We start from the raw sequence: 17,445 nt of genomic DNA, 5'->3' as shown, positions 1-17,445 counted from the left end.
ATATGTAATAAAGCATGAGATATATGTCTTGCTGCATCTGCCTTACTTCCTGATCTCCAGCCCACCATCTCCTGCAAATGGCATCATTTCGTTCTTAATGGCTGAATACTCCACTGTCTATACAACATTTAAGTGTGATTTTATTTACTTAAATTTAGCTATTTTATATTTATTTGTAGGGTGCTTGAACACACATGCAATAAACTCAAATGGATCTGCATGTTAGCTTAGGGGGTATGGGAGAGGTGTTAAAGCTTGAAAAACTTTACTGTCACCAAAAATTGGGATTTGAGGTTGAATAATCCCAGACTGGAAGGCACCAGTGAGTTAGGACAGCTAACACGCATGACATACAACCAGGAAAGGGACATGAGTGGATGTTATGGTTTAAACCAAAGCCTGTCCTTACAAGGCTTATGTATTAAAGACTTGACAGTTGACTGATGGGGAGGTAACTGCGTCATAAGGGCACCAAGTTCACCAATGGGTAACCCATGACACTGAGGGCTCACCTCCAAAGGGTCTATCTTGTCCCCAGACCCTTCTCCCTTCCATCCACCATGAAGTGAGATTCTTGTTTCTCCCACATGTTCCCCACCATGATAATGTTGCCTCTGCAGGACAGCTTTAGTGTCAACTTGACACATCTGGGAAGAGGGAGCCTCAGCTAGGGAATTTCATCTATCAGACTGGCCTGTGGCCATGTCTGTGGGGCATCTTCTTGATTGTTGAGTGATATGGGAATGTCCAGCCCACTGTGGGTGGTGCCACCCCTGGGCAGGTGGTTCTGAGCTGTGTAAGAAAGCAGGCTGGGCACAGGCCAGAGGAACAAGCCAGTAAGTAGCGTTCCTCCACGGCCTGTGCTTCAGGTTCCTGCCCTGAGTTCCTACCTTGGACCCCCCTTGTGATGAACTGTGACCCACAAGATGTAACCCAAATAAACCCTTTCCTCCCCAAGTTGGCAATGGTCAGAGTATTTTGCCACAGCACTTGAAAGCAAACTAGAACATTCCCCAGCTTCCTTTTGGTCAGCTTTCTCCTGTCACTGCAACAAACTGCCTAATACATCCAGCAAGTGGAAAGACTGAAATAGGACCTACAAACGAGGTGACAGTGTCACATCATTGTTAACTTTCTGGTTCCTGGGATGATGTCGGATGCTCTAATTGGGGAGGTCCCTCCCAGGTCAAGGAAGAACAATGGGTAAAGGGCACTCAGCCATGAAGACTCAGAGAGATGTATGGTTGGAGGGCATGTGGGAATTTTGTTATTTTGTATATCATTACATATTATGTTGAATATAAAATCATTTGAAAAGAAAACATGACAGTACAAGAGAAAAGGGTTGATTATGAAGACAAGATCACTTGGCTTCCAAGGGGAAGACAGGGATATTCTCGGACTATACAGCAGGGTTGAGGGTCAGCCAGCACCCACGGTGGTATGGGGAGAAACAGGGACCCAGGCCCACCTGGTCGATGGAGTCCCACATGTACAGCTCGCCCTGAGTCTTGTGTTCATCCTTCTTGTCCTCCATGTTGACATCAACATCGCCTCGGGGACCCAGCTTCTTATGCTGTAGGGAAAAAAATTCACATGGTCACCTAGTTCAAGACCCCACTCCAGAGTCTTAGAGCCAGCCGAGAATACACACCCCCCACTCGCCACCTCCTGGTGTCTCTGGGTCTTTGTGCCATCCACCCCGGCTGCCTTATTGTTCACTCAGCTCTGTGCTTTCAGTCAGCTCCTCAGAGGCGTTCTCCCACCACTCCACCCCCCCCCACTATCCCTGCCACTCTTGCAGAAGGTGAGGACTTCCTTAAAGATTAGTGCCCCGACTGCCCTGCATGTCAGGAGAGAGTTCTCATGCACTGACCCAAGGGGAAGGACATACACGGCTGATGTCCACTAGCATACCAAAAATAACGCCCAGGGTGCCCCTTCCCAAGACCCAGAACTCAGTGGCAAAAATACCACTGGGGAGCAGATGGCCCTGGCCACGTACATGCTGTGACCCTGGGAAAGTTGGGGGCACCACAGACCCAAGGACAATGATACAACTGTACTGAAATACAGTCCTTAAGGTACTGAACACAGGGAGCTGGAGAGATGGCTCAGAGGTTAAGAGCACTGGCTGCTCTTGCAGAGGCCCAGCTTTGATTCCCGGCACCTACATGGCAGCTAACAACAACCTTCTGTAACTCCAGTTCCAGGGGATCTGACGCCCTCTTCTGACCTCTTTGGGCATTGCATGACACGGGTGCACTTACATACATGCACGCAATACACTCCTACACATAAAATAATAAATAAAACTTTTTTTAAGATGCTGAACAAAGATAACTGTGACAGACTAATTGCCATGCACCCTATTAGCACCTTTAAAAAGACAGGAAGGCAAAGCTAATTTATGACCTCCATAATTCCCAAACCAGTGACAAGCGGAATGTGGCAGGTATTAGAGACAGCCGTAAAGGAGGGGTGAAATACCCGTGACTTCTGCTGGTGACAGAGGCCCCAGTGGCTTGTGGCCAACATCCACTTCACTTACAGGTTAGTAAAATAAAACGTGATATTTTCCCACTGAAGTTCCCATGCCCCTCCCCCTTTGCTGAATTCTAACCATTGGCTTCTTTGGGGCCCGTGGAAACCCCACTGCAAATCCCTACCCTGGAGGTGGTAGCGAAGGCCATCAGGCCCTTCCGTGCCCGAATCCCTTTCAGGACCAGAACCCAAATCTCCTAGAATCCTCTCCCTCACATGAGAAGAATTAACCTTACGCACGCTTCACATCAGTGTATTTCTGGTCGCTTTATTCTGCCAGTACAAAAATACAAATGTTCTCTTGTGTCCAGGAGCAACTAAAACCAGGTATCTCCCCCACAGGGACAGGGTCACCAGCCCCAGCACCCCACTGCCATTCACAACCGTGGTAAGTCACTATCTGTGTCCCACGGTCTCCTGGGAGCACCTGAGGGCAGGACTAGGGGCCCAGCCCACTGGCAACCCTCTGGGGTGGTTTGAATGAGAAATGGCCCCCGCGGGCTTACATATTTGAATATTTGGTCAGTTGGTGGCACAGTTTGGAGAGTGGGAGGCATGGGACCTACAGGAAGCGTGGCCATGCTGGAGGGAGCATGTCACTGAGGGCGGACTCTGATGGTTCACAGCCTAGCCTCAACTTCCTCCCTCTGCTTCCTGAGCCTGCTTGAAGATGTGAGCGTTCTGCTTTCTGCTCAGCTGCCTCCTGCCACGCCTCCCGACCTTGATGGACTCTTATCCCTCTGTATTGTAAGCCAAATAACCTCTTCCTTCTGTAAGTTGCCTTGGTCATGGTGTTTTATAACAGCAACAGAAAGTAACTAACACGCCCTTAGCTAACACTCACACAGTCCTGGCTCGTAGGCCTGGCGAGCTCTGCCCAAGAATGAATTACTATTTTGTTTTGTTTTATTTTGTTTTGCTTTGTTTGAGACAATCTCACTATGTAGCCCAGACCAGCTAGAACTCAGCGTCCTCATACAGCAACCTCCTAAGAGCACCACTGAGTTATAGTTGATGGAGCACCTGCCATGGTGTGGGTGTGATGCTCAACACTTTGCACACACCCATTCACATATTTTACTACCAGGGTAAGTAGGTGGATTCTATATTATACCCATCACCAGAGCGGACACAGAGGCACCCAGAGGTTAAATGACCTTGCCCAGGTCACAGAGATGGTAAAAAAAAAGGTGAGACCTAAGCCTGGCACTGATTTTGGCACCTCCCCCAGACATGGCAGTTCCCAGGTGCCAGCAGCCTCCAGGGACCCACCTTGATGATGATCTTCTCTCGCAGCTGGCAGGGTGAGGGCAGCTGGTCGGCACTGGCCTCCGTGGGCTTTGTCAGCAGCAGATCTCCCAACACCTCCTTGAACACCTTAGCCATGTGGCGCTGCTGCTCGACGCTGCAGTGCTCCTCGATGGACAGGATCACAGGGAAGCTACAGAGAACAAAGTCAGCCAAGGGGAACAGGGAGAAGCTTCCCCATTGACTGCCTACGCTGACCAGCAAACACGTGAGTCACTGCTCAGGCACTGTGGAGAACAGAGACCTGTCCAGGGAGGGGCCTGCATGCCCCAGGACCAGGACAGCTCCCAGCTAACTGAGGTCCTCCTAAGTCCCGGAGCGCCCTCCAGTCACCTTCCCAGGTTCATCCTATAAAGCTACAAACCCTGCAGCAAGCCTTCCTTGGACTTTTTTCTTAATCCACTCACATCTTTAAACTTAAAAATAAAGCCCTAATTTTTTTTTAAGTTGAAACCCTACAGAAAAGGCGAAGGGATATGTCATCTAGAGTCACCAGTGCTAGCATTACCCACATGTCTCTCTTTTGATATAGTGATTATTTTTATAAAATATATTGGAGCCAGGTATGGTGACCTATGCCTGTGATCACAGCACTTGGAAGGCAGAGGCAGGAGGGCCATGGGTTTGAGGCCAGCCTGGGCTACATAGTTCCAAGTTAGCCTAGGCTACGTAGACCTTCCCTGTCTCAAAACAACAGCCAAATAAGTATACTGATTTTGTGTTTCCATATCTCTTATGTTCATTTATATGTTATCATTTTTTTAAATACTTTATTATTTTTACATGTATGGGTGTACTGCCTGCATGTATGTGAGTGCACCCGTGTCATGCAATGCCGCGGAGGTCAGAAGAGGGCATCGGATTCTCCTGGAACTGGCATTAAGGATGGTTTGTAGTTACAGGCAGTTGTTAGCCACCATGTAGGTGCTAGGAATTGAACCCAGGTCCTCTGCAAGAGCAGTCAGCGCTCTTAACCACTGAGCCATCTCTCCAGCCCCCCGTGTTATCATTTATTTTGATGTGTGGGAACACAGTCAAGAACTATTTGGATATGTGCACAGATTTATAAATGCATATTGATATATTTACATATTATTTATGCAGGAGTATTTACAGTCTCTTTTCACCATCTATGGGGTTATGATAAAGCCTCCAAGGCCAATATATTGCAAGGCCCTCGGCCACTGTTCCTAAGAGTTGCAGGCATATCCAGTCTGTGGCCCATGGGTTGCATGCAACTTGAGAGTTATGAACGTGGCTGTGCTGGGTTTTTTTGTTTGTTTTGTTTATTAAGGCATCATAAACATCCAACACCACCAGATCTGTTCTAAAAACAACAAAAAAGTCCCTGAGCTCTAAGTAAGACCATGGCCTGTGAACGAGTCTGAATGTAGAACCACGCAAAGCACTGTCCTTGAAAACCATAGCAAATACTCCAGAAAGCCTGCTGTACTTTGGGGCATCAATGTTCCCCCAAAGGTCCGGCTGCTGAAAGCCCAATCCCAAGGTAGCACTGTTGGAAGGCGGAGGAAAGCTCTAGAAGTGACGCTTAGTGGGAGAGCCTCGGGTCACTGAAGGGGACTGTGTCCCTCCCTGCACACACCCCTCCTCCCACTTGGCTCCCTGGCTCATGAGTGGTATCTACACTGCCGTGTGCTCCTGCCATGATATGCAGCCTCATCCCTGGCTCAAAGCAAGGGGGCCAATATCAAGAACTGGAACCTTCAAATCTATGGGCCCAAAGAAGCCTTTTGTCTCTATCGATCCATTCTAGCAGGCATTGTTTTACCATGGCTGGAAGCTGACAACTGCATAGCAACTGAACCTTCTCTGTGAACACAGGGTCCCTCAGGGCTTCCATGGCCGATGGGAAGAAGGAAACCCAACACAGGAGAGGACACATGGAGCCCCTGAGGGCACTGACTGAGAGGCTTCGGGCTCCCACAGCCCAGGCCCTCCACCCAGCTCCAGGGCCTGAGGCAGAGCGCATGGCAAAACGAACAGATCCTCTTTACTGAACTCTGACTGTATACTGGATACAGTGCTAAGCACCTGGTATACCCCACACCATTTTGTATGTACATCATCACCTTCACTGTTAGGATATGCACATCACTGCAGGGAACCCCAAAGGCTGGCCATTCACAGAGCTGGATTCAAACTGCAAGCAGGTTAGGGGGTGGAAGTGCACACCTTTCATTCCATCACTCAGGAAGCAGAGGCAGGAGGAGCTCTGTGAGTTCCAGGCCAGCCTGGTCTATGTAGCAAGTTCCAGGTCAGCCAGAGCTCTCCAAAACAAAACAAACAAAACTATCTAAACTATCAAATCACAAGAGAGGTTCTAGAACACCATCTCATAGGTGCTAGTCCATGTTGTTCAAAGACCACTAGGGGGCTGGAGAGATGGCTCAGCACTTGCTAACCACTGGATACCTGTGCTTGTGCTGCTCTTCACACTTGTATTTCTCTTTTTTCCCTCCATTTACTGGGTTTTCTTCAATCTAAACTTATTTTCAGGTCTATTATTTATTATTTATTTATTTGAGGGGGAAGGGCAGGTGGCACTGGCTCAGTGAGGAGGTTAGAGGACACAATTTACTAGAGTCAGTTCACTTCTTCCAGAACTATGTGAGTCCCAGGGATTGGTTTTTGTTTGTTTGTTTTGTCTTTTTGAAGCAGGGTCTCCCTGTAGCCCCAGCTGTCCTGAAACTCACTACATAGACCAGGCTGGCCTTGAACTCACAGAGATCCACCTGCCTCTGCCTCCTGAGTGCTGGGACTATAAGCGTGGGCCACCATACCCGGCCAGAGTCCCAGGAATTGAACTTAGGTCCTCAGGTTGGTAGTACCTTTACCTGCTGAGCCATCTCACTGGCTTCAAATTAATCTGTTTTAAAATAAAACTCTGGGCTAGAGAGATCGCTCAGCGATTAAGAACACTGGTTGTTCTTACAGAAGACATGGGTTGGAATCCCAGCACCCACACGGCAGCTAACAACTATCCGTAACTCCAGTCCCAGGCAATCCGACAGCCTCTTCTGACCTCCACAGACATTGCAGGACACAGGTACGCTTACCTACATGCAGGCAATACATGCATACACATAAAATAAAAATAATAAAAATGTTTTTAAAAAAGAGACTACTATCACCCACTGAGTCCACAGGGTCACTAGCCAGTGACAGGCCAGGATGGAACCCAGGTCCCCAGTGTCTATGTCTGTCTGTCTGTCTGTCTGTCTGTCCAGCCCTAGCTGCTTTCCCCTCACAGGCACACCTCCAGGAAACCAGCCACTGACCTGGAGGAAACAAAGGCATGGTCCCGGATGGCTTGCACGACATCATCAAACTTGATCTTGGTGGTCCGCGTCCAGCCGTGGTAGATGATGGGTTTTCCATCAGGCCCATCCCAGCAGTCCACTGAGGGAAGAAACTCACATCCTTAACACCGGCAAGCACAGCCAGGAGGAGGACAGGTGGACACATGACTGGGCTGAGAGCCCTGGGGTCTTAAAATCTTAACATCTCAAAGATACTCATAACGCGTTTTACTTCCTGATGTCAGCTCTTCAGGCCGTGGACCTGTTTTTTTCTTTTTCCTCCTTCTTTGTGAGACAGGGTCTTCCTATAGCCCTGGTTGGTCTGAAACTCGCTATGTAGACCAGGCTGACCTCGAACTCACAGACATCTGCCTGCCTCTGCCTACCAAGGAGGTCTTCAGTTCAGCTGCCTCTAAACTCTGATACCAACATGAGCACATTTAATAACGGGAGCCTCAGTCGGCAGTTAGGATCTTTTTCTCCAGCCACGTACACTGCTATGGTTTAGAAAGGTGTCCCTGAAAAGCACGTGTGTTACAGGCTTGGTCCCTGGGGTGGCGCTCTTGTGAGGGGTAAGGTATAACAGGCCCTTAGGTCATCAGGAGGGTGTCTTTGCAGGGGATTGTGGGACTGCAGCCTCTTCTTCTTTCTCCCCTAGTTTCTAGCTTATGATGGAAGCAAACTAGTGCTGCCATATTTTCTTATATGCATCATCATAGGCCGAAACAATGGGCCCCAGATATAGACCGGGAAGAGAAAATAAACTTTCTGTATCATTATAAGTTAATTAACTCAGGAATTTTGTTTCAATGTGAGCTTCTGGTGATGCACTGAGGCTGGCAAGGAGAGAGCCAAAGATGGGCTGGGAAGACCAAGCCCTTGCTGTGCAATCCTGGGGACCAGGGTCCAGATCCCAGAACCCATGCAAAGGCCTGCTGGCCTGCCTGTAGTCCCAGCACTTGGGAAGTAGACACAAGGGTTCCCTGGGCAAACTGGATAGCTAGACCAAAGCTCTGGGCTCAGCAAGAGAGCCTGCCTCCATTAATGAAGTGGAGAGGGACTGAGGAGATGTCAATCTCTGGTCTCCATGTGCATGCACCTCCCCAATGCACATGCGCAAGAAAGAGCCAGAGGTGATGAAAAGAGAGGACAGGAACAAGCTCTGCCACCTGCCCAGCCAAGGACCCCACCTGGTGGTCGTCCTCACAGCCCCACGTATAGATCATGTAGCCCCTGGCTGTGCTACATTAATATACATGCATCTGTCTTTCTCAGAACAATAAATGACTGTTGCTGGTGCCCCCAGCTCCCACCATATCAGGACACTTCCTACGCACCCCAAATGATGGCCTGGCCAGGCCGCACTCTGTCTTGTCTTGCGGACATCTGTCTTCCATGGAAAGATCTTCAGCCACCTTTCTCGCAGTAGTTACGGGCACCTGGCCTCCCTCATCCTGCCCTCCCCAATTATCCAAGCCATAAACACCAAAAAAGCAAGAAGCAGGTGCAGAGCTCCACGGCTCCCTTCCAGGCATTGCTGAGACCGGGGCAGGCTACTTACATTCAATGCAACGGCAGCCGGCACGCAGGCAGCGGATGTACGCCTCTGTGGACGACTCGCTGCGCAGCTGGTCCCCAGTGAGGTACCTGAGGGACAGAGGGTGGTCCGCATGATGGAGGCAGTCCTGCATCCAATGTGTGCCTAGGAACCATCTCCCTGCACCCAGGGCATGCTTGGGGACTGGCTTAGCCCCAGTTCCCAGGGGCCAGAAGCCTCTAGTCTAGATACACCCAGACTAAGGTCTAGGCCATGCACATGCCATTGTGTGGCCTTGGGCTTGGAATCACAAGTAGGATGCATGTGAGGGACCCTTAAGGCAATCCTTCTAGAAGACCTCAGTGGAAGGTGTCAGGCACAAAGAAGCAAAGAATAAGCTAATGGCCCCCATGGTTGCCCACTGGGCCCTGGGTGTCAGCAGAGATGGGCCCTTGCTTTGTCCCTGGGGCCCGAGGCCAGCACAGGCACACTCAATGATTCCTGGTAGAATTTAGGATAATGCCATGTACCTAGTCCACCAAAACTGCCATAAAATACATTTTAAAACATTTTATTTATTTGCCAGGCATAGTGGCTCATGCCTTTGATCCCAGCACTCGGAAGGCAGAGGTAGGTGAATCTCTGTGAGTTGAAGGCCAGCCTGGTTACATAGTGAGTTCCAGGCCAGCTGGGGCTACAGGGAGACCCTGACACAAAAAGACCCAAAAAATGTATTTATTATTATTTTATGTGTATGAATGTATTGCCTGCATATATGTAAGTGTACCCATGTTGCGCAATGCCCAAGGGGGTCAGAAGAGGGTGCCGAATCCCCTGGCACTGGAGTTATGGACAGTTGTTAGCTACCATGTGGGTGCTGGGAATAAACCTGTATCCTTTGCAAGAGCAGCCAGTGCTCTTAACCACTAAGTCAATCTCTCTAGCCCCATAAAATATATTTTTTTGAACACATAGTAGTTGTGTTTCTATGTCTGGCTTATTTCACTCAACATACTGACTTCCAATTCCTTCCATTTTCCTGCAAATGTCATGATTTCATTTCCTTTATAGCTGTGAAGCCGGGTGTGGTGGCGCACACCTTTAATCCCAGCACTTGGGAGGCAAAAGCAGGCGGATCTCTGTGAGTTCAAGGCCACCCTGGTCTACACAGTGAGTTCTAGGCCAGCTGGGGCTACAGGGAGACCCTGTCTCAAAAAGATAAAAAAAAAAAAAGTGCAATCCTTTATAGCTGTGTACAATTCCACTGAGGGGAGGGGAGAGAGAGAAAGAATTCCATATTTCTTTATCCATTCTACTGATACACATCCAGGCTGGCTCCATTTCCTGACTATTGTGAACTGAATCACAGTAAACATGGATGTGCTTGTGTCCCTGTGGTATGCTGACTTTTAGAGTCCTTCACAGAGGTTTAGCTGGGTTACACACTTCTATTTTCAATTTTGTGAGGGGTCTCCACACCAGTTTCCATGGTGGCTATCCCAGTCTACATTCCCACCAGCAGTGATAGGATTCCCCTTTCCCCAGAGCCTACCAGCACCTGTCATTTGTTTACCTGATCACAGCCATTCTGACTGGGGCGAGACAGAATCATAATTGCATTTAATTTGCATTTCCATGATGGCTAAGGAGGTTGAACACTTTTTCCAAGTATTTGTTGGGAGGTCTGGGTTTCTTTTGAGAACCTGTCTGTCCAATTCATTAGCCCATTTAGTGATTAGAAGTTGAGGAGAAGAGGGAAGGTGTTTAAGAAAATACAAATTTTGAAATCCTTGCATCCTCACCAAGCCACACCCCTTAGAAGGGTTCCTTGGGTATCTCTAGGCTTGGTAAAACTGACTGACCTAAGATATAAACTACTAAAACAACAGGCAGAGTAGGGGTGCAGGTACACACACAGTAGGAAGACACACCATGGGCACAGTAGGAAGATACACCACAGGTACAGTAGGAAGACACACACCACGGGTACAGCAGGAAGACACACCACGGGTACAGTAGGAAGACACACCATGGGTAGTAGGGAAGGCAGACCACCCCATCATTTGCCTTGGAGAAAACCTTTACCTTCCCCCACACCAAGAAGATGGCATACTGGGGGCCTTGCTCACTGTCCCACCTCAAAGGACACTTGGGGACATGTCCACCTACAGCCTCTGCAGCCTCTGAGCCAAGCATTCCATCCACAACAGCCACCCACCTCTCTCTCCCTCAACCCATCCTCTTCTTTTGACATCAGTGTAATTATCCAAGGCACGTAGCCAGAGGCTCCCCTATGCCCTCCTTGTGACTTACAAGCTCCATTCACCCCGGTGCCCTCTCCTGCCTCTACTCTCTTAGATGTCACACTGCAGCCTCACAGACTCCTCACAGCTGCTCCCGACCCGGGGCCTTTGTACACGCTACTGTTCTGTGTGAAACTCTCCTGCCCACTCTGCCCTTTGCTTCCCCACCAGCTTGTACTCAAGGCTGACACTTAGTGGTCATTCACATGAGCCTGGAACTGCCCCTATATTGTTCACTGGTGAATCCTCAGTACCCCATTGGCAGAGGGCCTGACCCAGAGCAGATCTCCGCAAACACAGGCTCACTGCCTGAGTGAACACTTGGAGGATGCGATGCTCAATCATGAAAAGCCAGGTTTGCTAAAGGGCTTTGAAAAGCTGCAGGTGATGCATATTTATTCCAGTGCTACATGGGAAGGGAAGCTGTGCTCCCCTACTCCTTTCCAGAACCTTCCAAACATCATGGCACTCACTCTCCACCCACTCACCACTAGCTTTGCCAGGGCAGTGCGCAAGGGCACCAGCCACATCACTCAATGTTCTGCAGAGCCACCCCAGGCACGTCAGGAGACTCACGTGTTGTGGGAGGAAGAGATCCAGTAATGTGACAAGGGGTTGTTCATGTCCTGCATGTCCACCACGTTGTATTTCTCATCCCAGATGCTGTTTTCTCGTGAGAACAGGTATGTGAGGAACTGAAAGAGTCACCAATGTGGAATCATGGTGGGGCAGGAGTTGATGGTGGCTGGCCATTCCTAACTGATGCCCACATAAGGGACAGGCAGCTCTGACTCATGAAATCAAGAGATGGTCCCCAAACCTCAGTAGCCCAGGACTTCAGTGCAGATGGTGCAGACTGTGGCCAACCCTCTCCACACAAGTGCTTCACAGACACACACAGTATTTTCCTTTCTAAGATTTGTCGCCAAATATTTGATCCTGTAAGAGTGTCGACATCCTACATGGAAGTTCTAAGTCATAACAGTAACTAAACATTTGTGAGTCCAAGACTTAACTTCAGAAACAGAGCATTGCTGGTGTGAGAACATCAACATGGTTAAGAAGGGGGCTGGAGAGATGGCTCAGCGGTTAAGAGCACTGACTGCTCTTACAGAGGACCTGGGTTCAATCCCTAGCACCCCACATGGCTGCTAACACCCATTCATAACTCCAGTTCTAGGGGAATCCAACACCCTCTTATGACCTCCACGGGCACTGCATGACACAGTTGCACTTACACACATGCAGGCAATATGCTCATACACATAAAATAAATATAATCAATAAAAAATATTTTTTAAAAGAATGGTAAGAAGATGCAGGGCCTGGTAGTTTAGGTCTGTCTGTCTTCCCGCTACTCAGAAAGTTCAGGTCAGAGGATGATGAAAGAAGGGTGTGACTCAGTGGCAGACCACTTGGCTAGCATGACTGAGTCCCGGGTTCAATGTACAGTACTGAAAAATGTAGGCAAATAGAGAAAGGGGAAAAGAATGTTTCCTACCCCGGTTCCCCCATCTTAAAAGAAAAGAAAGTAGGTCTGGAGAGATGGCTCAGTGGGTAAAGCACTTGATGCCATGACACTGAACCCACACAAAAGCTGAGCATGGTAGTGTCTGTCTGTGATCCCTGGCTTCTATCTCACAGAGATCTGCCTGACTCTGCCACCCAAGTGCCACCATGCCCTGCATTTCCCCACATTCTTGCCAGTACTCATTGTCATTTGTTACCTTTCTTTCTTTAAAGCAATTTTTATTTTGCCAAGTGAGGTGATGCATGCCTTTAATGCATGCCTACCACAAGATGGGAAGCTGGTGGGCCTGCTAGCCTGGCATGTGCTCCAGCCAAGGAGAGCCCCTGCCTCAAAAAACAATCAACACTTGAGGCTGTCCTCTGACTCTCCACACACACCATGGCATGTGCATGCCTCAGTGTGTGCATGTGTGCACAAACACACACACATACACACACACACACACAAGATAAAAAATAAGTAACATAATAAAAAGACTTCCAGGGGTGTAGATCTATGGTAGACAGCTTGCCTGGCATGCTGCAGGCCCCGAGTTCTATGCTCGGCACTGCAGAAATAAACAGGCAGGGGAGGATGCAGGGAGTTCCCTATCTCCCCACTTTGTAGCACCTTTAAAAAAAAAATCAGAAATATAAACTGCCCAGAGCCACACTGTACTGCCCCACTGGGCAGGTGCCACCCACATCCTTTCTGTCTGTCCTCCTCCATCATCCGTACAGTATCAAGCATCACCTAGAAATGCAGGTCCATCTTTGGGTTTGTTCAGCATTCTGTTTAGCTGGTTTCTCCCTGGTGGCAAATGCCCTCTGGTGGCAAAATCAAGAAACCCAGGGAGGAAAGTATGAGGCAAGGGAAGGCCTGGAGGAGCCTGGAAAACACTTGTGGTGTTTGAATTAGAATGTCCCCCATGGGCTCAAGTGTTGGAACCTTGGTTCCCACTTGGTGGTGCTATTTGGGGAGGGCCATGGAACCTTTAGGAGGTGGAGCCTCGCTGGAGGAAGCACGTCACTGGGGGTGGGCTTTGAGAGTTCAAAGCTTCACCCCACTTCCAGTTCACTCTCTCTGGTTCGTGTCTGTGGTTGAAGATGTGATCTCTCAGCTCAGCACCAGCCACCATGCCTGTGGCTTGCTGCCATGCCTCCCCGCACGATGGCCTCTTAACCCCTTGGAACTATAGTCCAAATAAAAGCTCCCTTCCATACATTGCTTTTGGTCATGGTGTTTTATGACGGCAACAGAAAAGTAACTAGTCCAGCACCCCAGGCAGAGTCAGTCCCAAGGTGCCTGACCACAGTGCCTTCTGAGGGGAAGGGACACGGGAAGGCTCATGGGCAGGCCCCAGTCCACTCACCTCATCCACAAACAAGAAGGGCTCTGAGGTTTCCCTCATCGTATCGTCAATAAACTTGGTCATCCGCTCCCGGACTTTGTTTAAATCCTGAGCCCAAAGCTCCTGAAAATGGCAAAGACAACACAAGATGACCAAAGACAATTTCCCTCGTCTCCAGGATCTGGCCAGGCTGGCCAAAGACCAAACCTTCACCCACTTTCAAATCCACTTGCCATCCAGGCCCCTATCCTGAGCATGGCCTTGAAGGGGTCAGGAAAAGTCTTGTGCAAAGGGTCAGAGAGTTCCCCTTTTATGTTCTGAAGGTCACACAGTGCTGTGTGTCATCATCACTCAACTGTCACTGTGGTGGGAAAGCAATCACCAACCACACACAGGCAAATGAACATGACTACATTCCAATAAAACTTTATTTACAAAACCAAGTGTTGGGACACACATGAGCCTCCCTCTGCTTGGTCACTCCAGGCGGCCAGGGAGCATGGTGGCTATGGCAGTGTTTCAGTTTGAATGAAAACTGTGTCCCAAAGGCTCCTGTGTTTGGACACTTGGTGCCCAGCTGACGGTACTGTCTGGGAGCGTTGTGGAAGGTGGTATCTTCCTGGAGGAAGTATGTCACTGCGGGGGAAGGGGGGCGGGCCTTGAGGTTTTGTATTTCAGTACCAATTCCTGTTTGCTCTGCTTCCTGACTGCTGATGCAGTAATGACCTGCCTGCCTCCTGCTCCCACCGCCATGCCTTTCCCGCCATGAGGGACTGTACCCCTCCCCCAATGTAAATCAGAATCAACCCTGCCCCTTAAAGCACTTCTTGCTGGGCATTTGGTCACAGCAAGGAAAGAAGTAATATAGCCTGCTGGGGTGTCTCCCCCGGCTTGGTCAAGGTGGCAAACTGCATGCCCTCTTCCTGTCTCCTCACTCGTGATATGAGAATAGCAACATTACTAACTGCCCAGGGATCGGGGAGGGACCGCATGGAATCAGTCGTGTGCTAACAACACAGCATTCTGCACCTAGAAAGCCTCAGTTTCCGGCAGTTCATGCAAATAATCACCACCCTTGTACGGCCTTCTAGTCCACACTACCCTGTAATCACAGAGAGTCACCGTCATCTCAGAGGGGAGGACACAGGCTCGGGACCATCACAGGGCAATCCCAGGTCCCCAGACTTGGTTAAGTAGCAGAGCCTGGGGTTCAAATCACTCAACTTGGGAGGATGCTTCCTGATGACATCTAAGATCTACAGGACCAGTTCAACAGCAAGTTCAGCACCACACTGGACATCACAAAAGAGTGCATGGCATCCAGCAGATTTCTCATTTTCCTCTCCACACCCTCCAACTCCAAATATTCATAGACCAAAGGGATGAGAGATGGCATGCAGACCCAACACTGACAACGCCTCCTGGGCTTCACACATTCTAAAACATCTCTCCTTGTGGCTAACCAAAGCAAATGTGCCCCCAGATGAGGGTGTGGTTGGGTGGGAAGGGTCGGGAGGATGTCAGAAGGAACAGGAGCCCAAAGACAGACTAAAATGGAATGCTGAGGTCCAGCCATGCCAGCACAGGGCTGAGAACCTGCATCATCCCTGTAGCTGACCCCCAAGTCTCCCCGGATCACAGACATCAAAACAGGCAGCCAGCTGCAGGATGGAGTGTTTCCTTGAACAGAGATGTGTTAAAGTCTGGAAACACTGCATCAAGTAACTCAAATCGTAGGATAGTGGGTGCAAACACCTTGGCTGGCCCAGATGTCTCAAGGGCTGGATGTTCCCTCTGTCCTTCCCCTGTAAAGCTGACACTTTCATGGAACAGGTACTTGTTAGTAGAACTTGGGATTGTCCTAACTGTGCAGAGACTGGACTCTTCCTAAAGGGGTTTAGAATGTCAATATTCTGGCGGGGTTCAAAATGCACCTATGGGCTGGCCAGATGGTTTAGCAGGGAAAGGTGCCTACCACCAAGCCTAACAACCTGAATTTGATCCCTGGGCCCCAAGTGGTAGACGGAGAGAAACGGCTTCCTCAAGTTGTCCTCTGACTTCCACCTACAGACTGTGGCGCCAACACGTGCACATCTACACATATACATATAATCAATGTAAAAAAAGTTAACGTATCTACCTGGTGTGGGGTACTGCTTAGGCACCTATACAAAGGACAAAAAATAATGATGAAAATAATGGCGTCCAGGGCTAGCAGCCAATATTGGGCACCAACTGTATGCCTGGCCCTGTGCTAAGCAGTTTCCTCTACATGACTTAATCCATCCTCCCTGTTACATTTGGGGAAACTGAGCCTCCATTCTTGAATAAGTTGACCCAGTGATGAGACTGAGACCATTCCCAAGCCCATCAGCTCTAGAGACTAACACCCCACATTTTTTATCTGGCTTTTTGAGACTGCAAGTGGGCATCACCACACCCAGCACCTTTAGCCCTTCGAGCAGGGGAACTATTTAATCAAAGCACATGCACCTTACTTTAAAGTTTTCATTCCATATAGCCACAGTTTCCTGGAAGAGTTATACTAATTCACACACTAAGGGCGACCCTGGCCATTAAATCTGACAACTATCGTCCCAAACAAATGTCACCCAGAGGCTTAGGGTGCTTGGGTCTTCACACTCAGATGCAGAGAGGACTCCTTAATATCTGACCTGGCTGTGTACCCCTGACCTCTAGGGGCAGCCCAGCCAGGGGAGAAGTTTAGGGAAAAGCCTGCAATTCTTTCTGAAATAAAATTAGCGACCACTAGGTGGCGCGGCATCCATACTCTCAAATCATCACAGGTGATGTGTTGTAGGATACTAGGATGCTTAGCGCACTCAGATGCAGAGAGGACTCCTTAATATCTGACCTGGCTGTGTACCCCTGACCTCTAGGGGCAGCCCAGCCAGGGGAGAAGTTTAGGGAAAAGCCTGCAATTCTTTCTGAAATAAAATTAGCGACCACTAGGTGGCGCGGCATCCATACTCTCAAATCATCACAGGTGATGTGTTGTAGGATACTAGGATGCTTAGCGGCCTCCAGGAATGTAATCGATTTAACTTTAGTGGCTCTTTAAAAAAATGGACAATTTGACACAAAGAAGATAGAGAAAAAATAAAATGCATGTTTGTCCTTACCAGAACAAAACTTAGCTGTCACTGTACCCAAAAGGATTCATTTCCACTTCATTTAAACATCCTCCAAGTCTTAAGGCTCAATCAAGGCAAACAAACCTACTCTCCATCAGCTTCATCCCAAGTCCCAGGCAGGTAAATGTGATGCTCGTGACTAACATCAAAATGCTGTTTCTCCGCCACCCAGCACCCCAGGCCGGCAGCTGCCGTGACCCGGCCCTCAGGGCTACTGGCCTCCTGACAATGTGTCTTCTCTGAGCATTAGCCTGCCTGCAGTCAAGAGAATTCCAACACAGAACTGGGTGTGATGGGACAACCTGTCATCCTTGCCAATAGGAGCCTCGCAGTTTGAGACACCCATTGGCACTGGACAACAGCCTGAAGTGCCTGCCTCAGAAAGCCCACAGTACAGTCCTGGGCCCCCCGCAGCCC

General features: G+C 49.2%; 1 protein-coding gene across 1 annotated transcript in view; it reads right to left on the bottom strand.

Annotated features, from left to right (window-relative positions):
• The window catches only part of Plcg2 (phospholipase C gamma 2), a gene marked incomplete at its 5' end in the record, with an annotated part of 51,463 nt that overhangs the window by 32,180 nt on the left and 1,838 nt on the right, over window positions 1-17,445 (bottom strand). The window contains 6 exons of the mRNA XM_029555193.1: window positions 1,472-1,576; window positions 3,817-3,985; window positions 7,152-7,272; window positions 8,734-8,819; window positions 11,589-11,707; window positions 13,895-13,996. Coding sequence (XP_029411053.1) covers window positions 1,472-1,576; window positions 3,817-3,985; window positions 7,152-7,272; window positions 8,734-8,819; window positions 11,589-11,707; window positions 13,895-13,996 — 702 coding nt within the window. The remainder of the gene's footprint in view (window positions 1-1,471; window positions 1,577-3,816; window positions 3,986-7,151; window positions 7,273-8,733; window positions 8,820-11,588; window positions 11,708-13,894; window positions 13,997-17,445) is intronic.

The sequence above is a fragment of the Nannospalax galili genome, unplaced genomic scaffold, assembly GCF_000622305.1.
Source record: "Nannospalax galili isolate Female #2095 unplaced genomic scaffold, S.galili_v1.0 scaffold3166, whole genome shotgun sequence".
Classification (NCBI taxonomy): domain Eukaryota; kingdom Metazoa; phylum Chordata; class Mammalia; order Rodentia; family Spalacidae; genus Nannospalax; species Nannospalax galili.
Note: the sequence above shows the minus strand (reverse complement) of the source record. Positions and strands in the feature narration are given on the sequence as shown.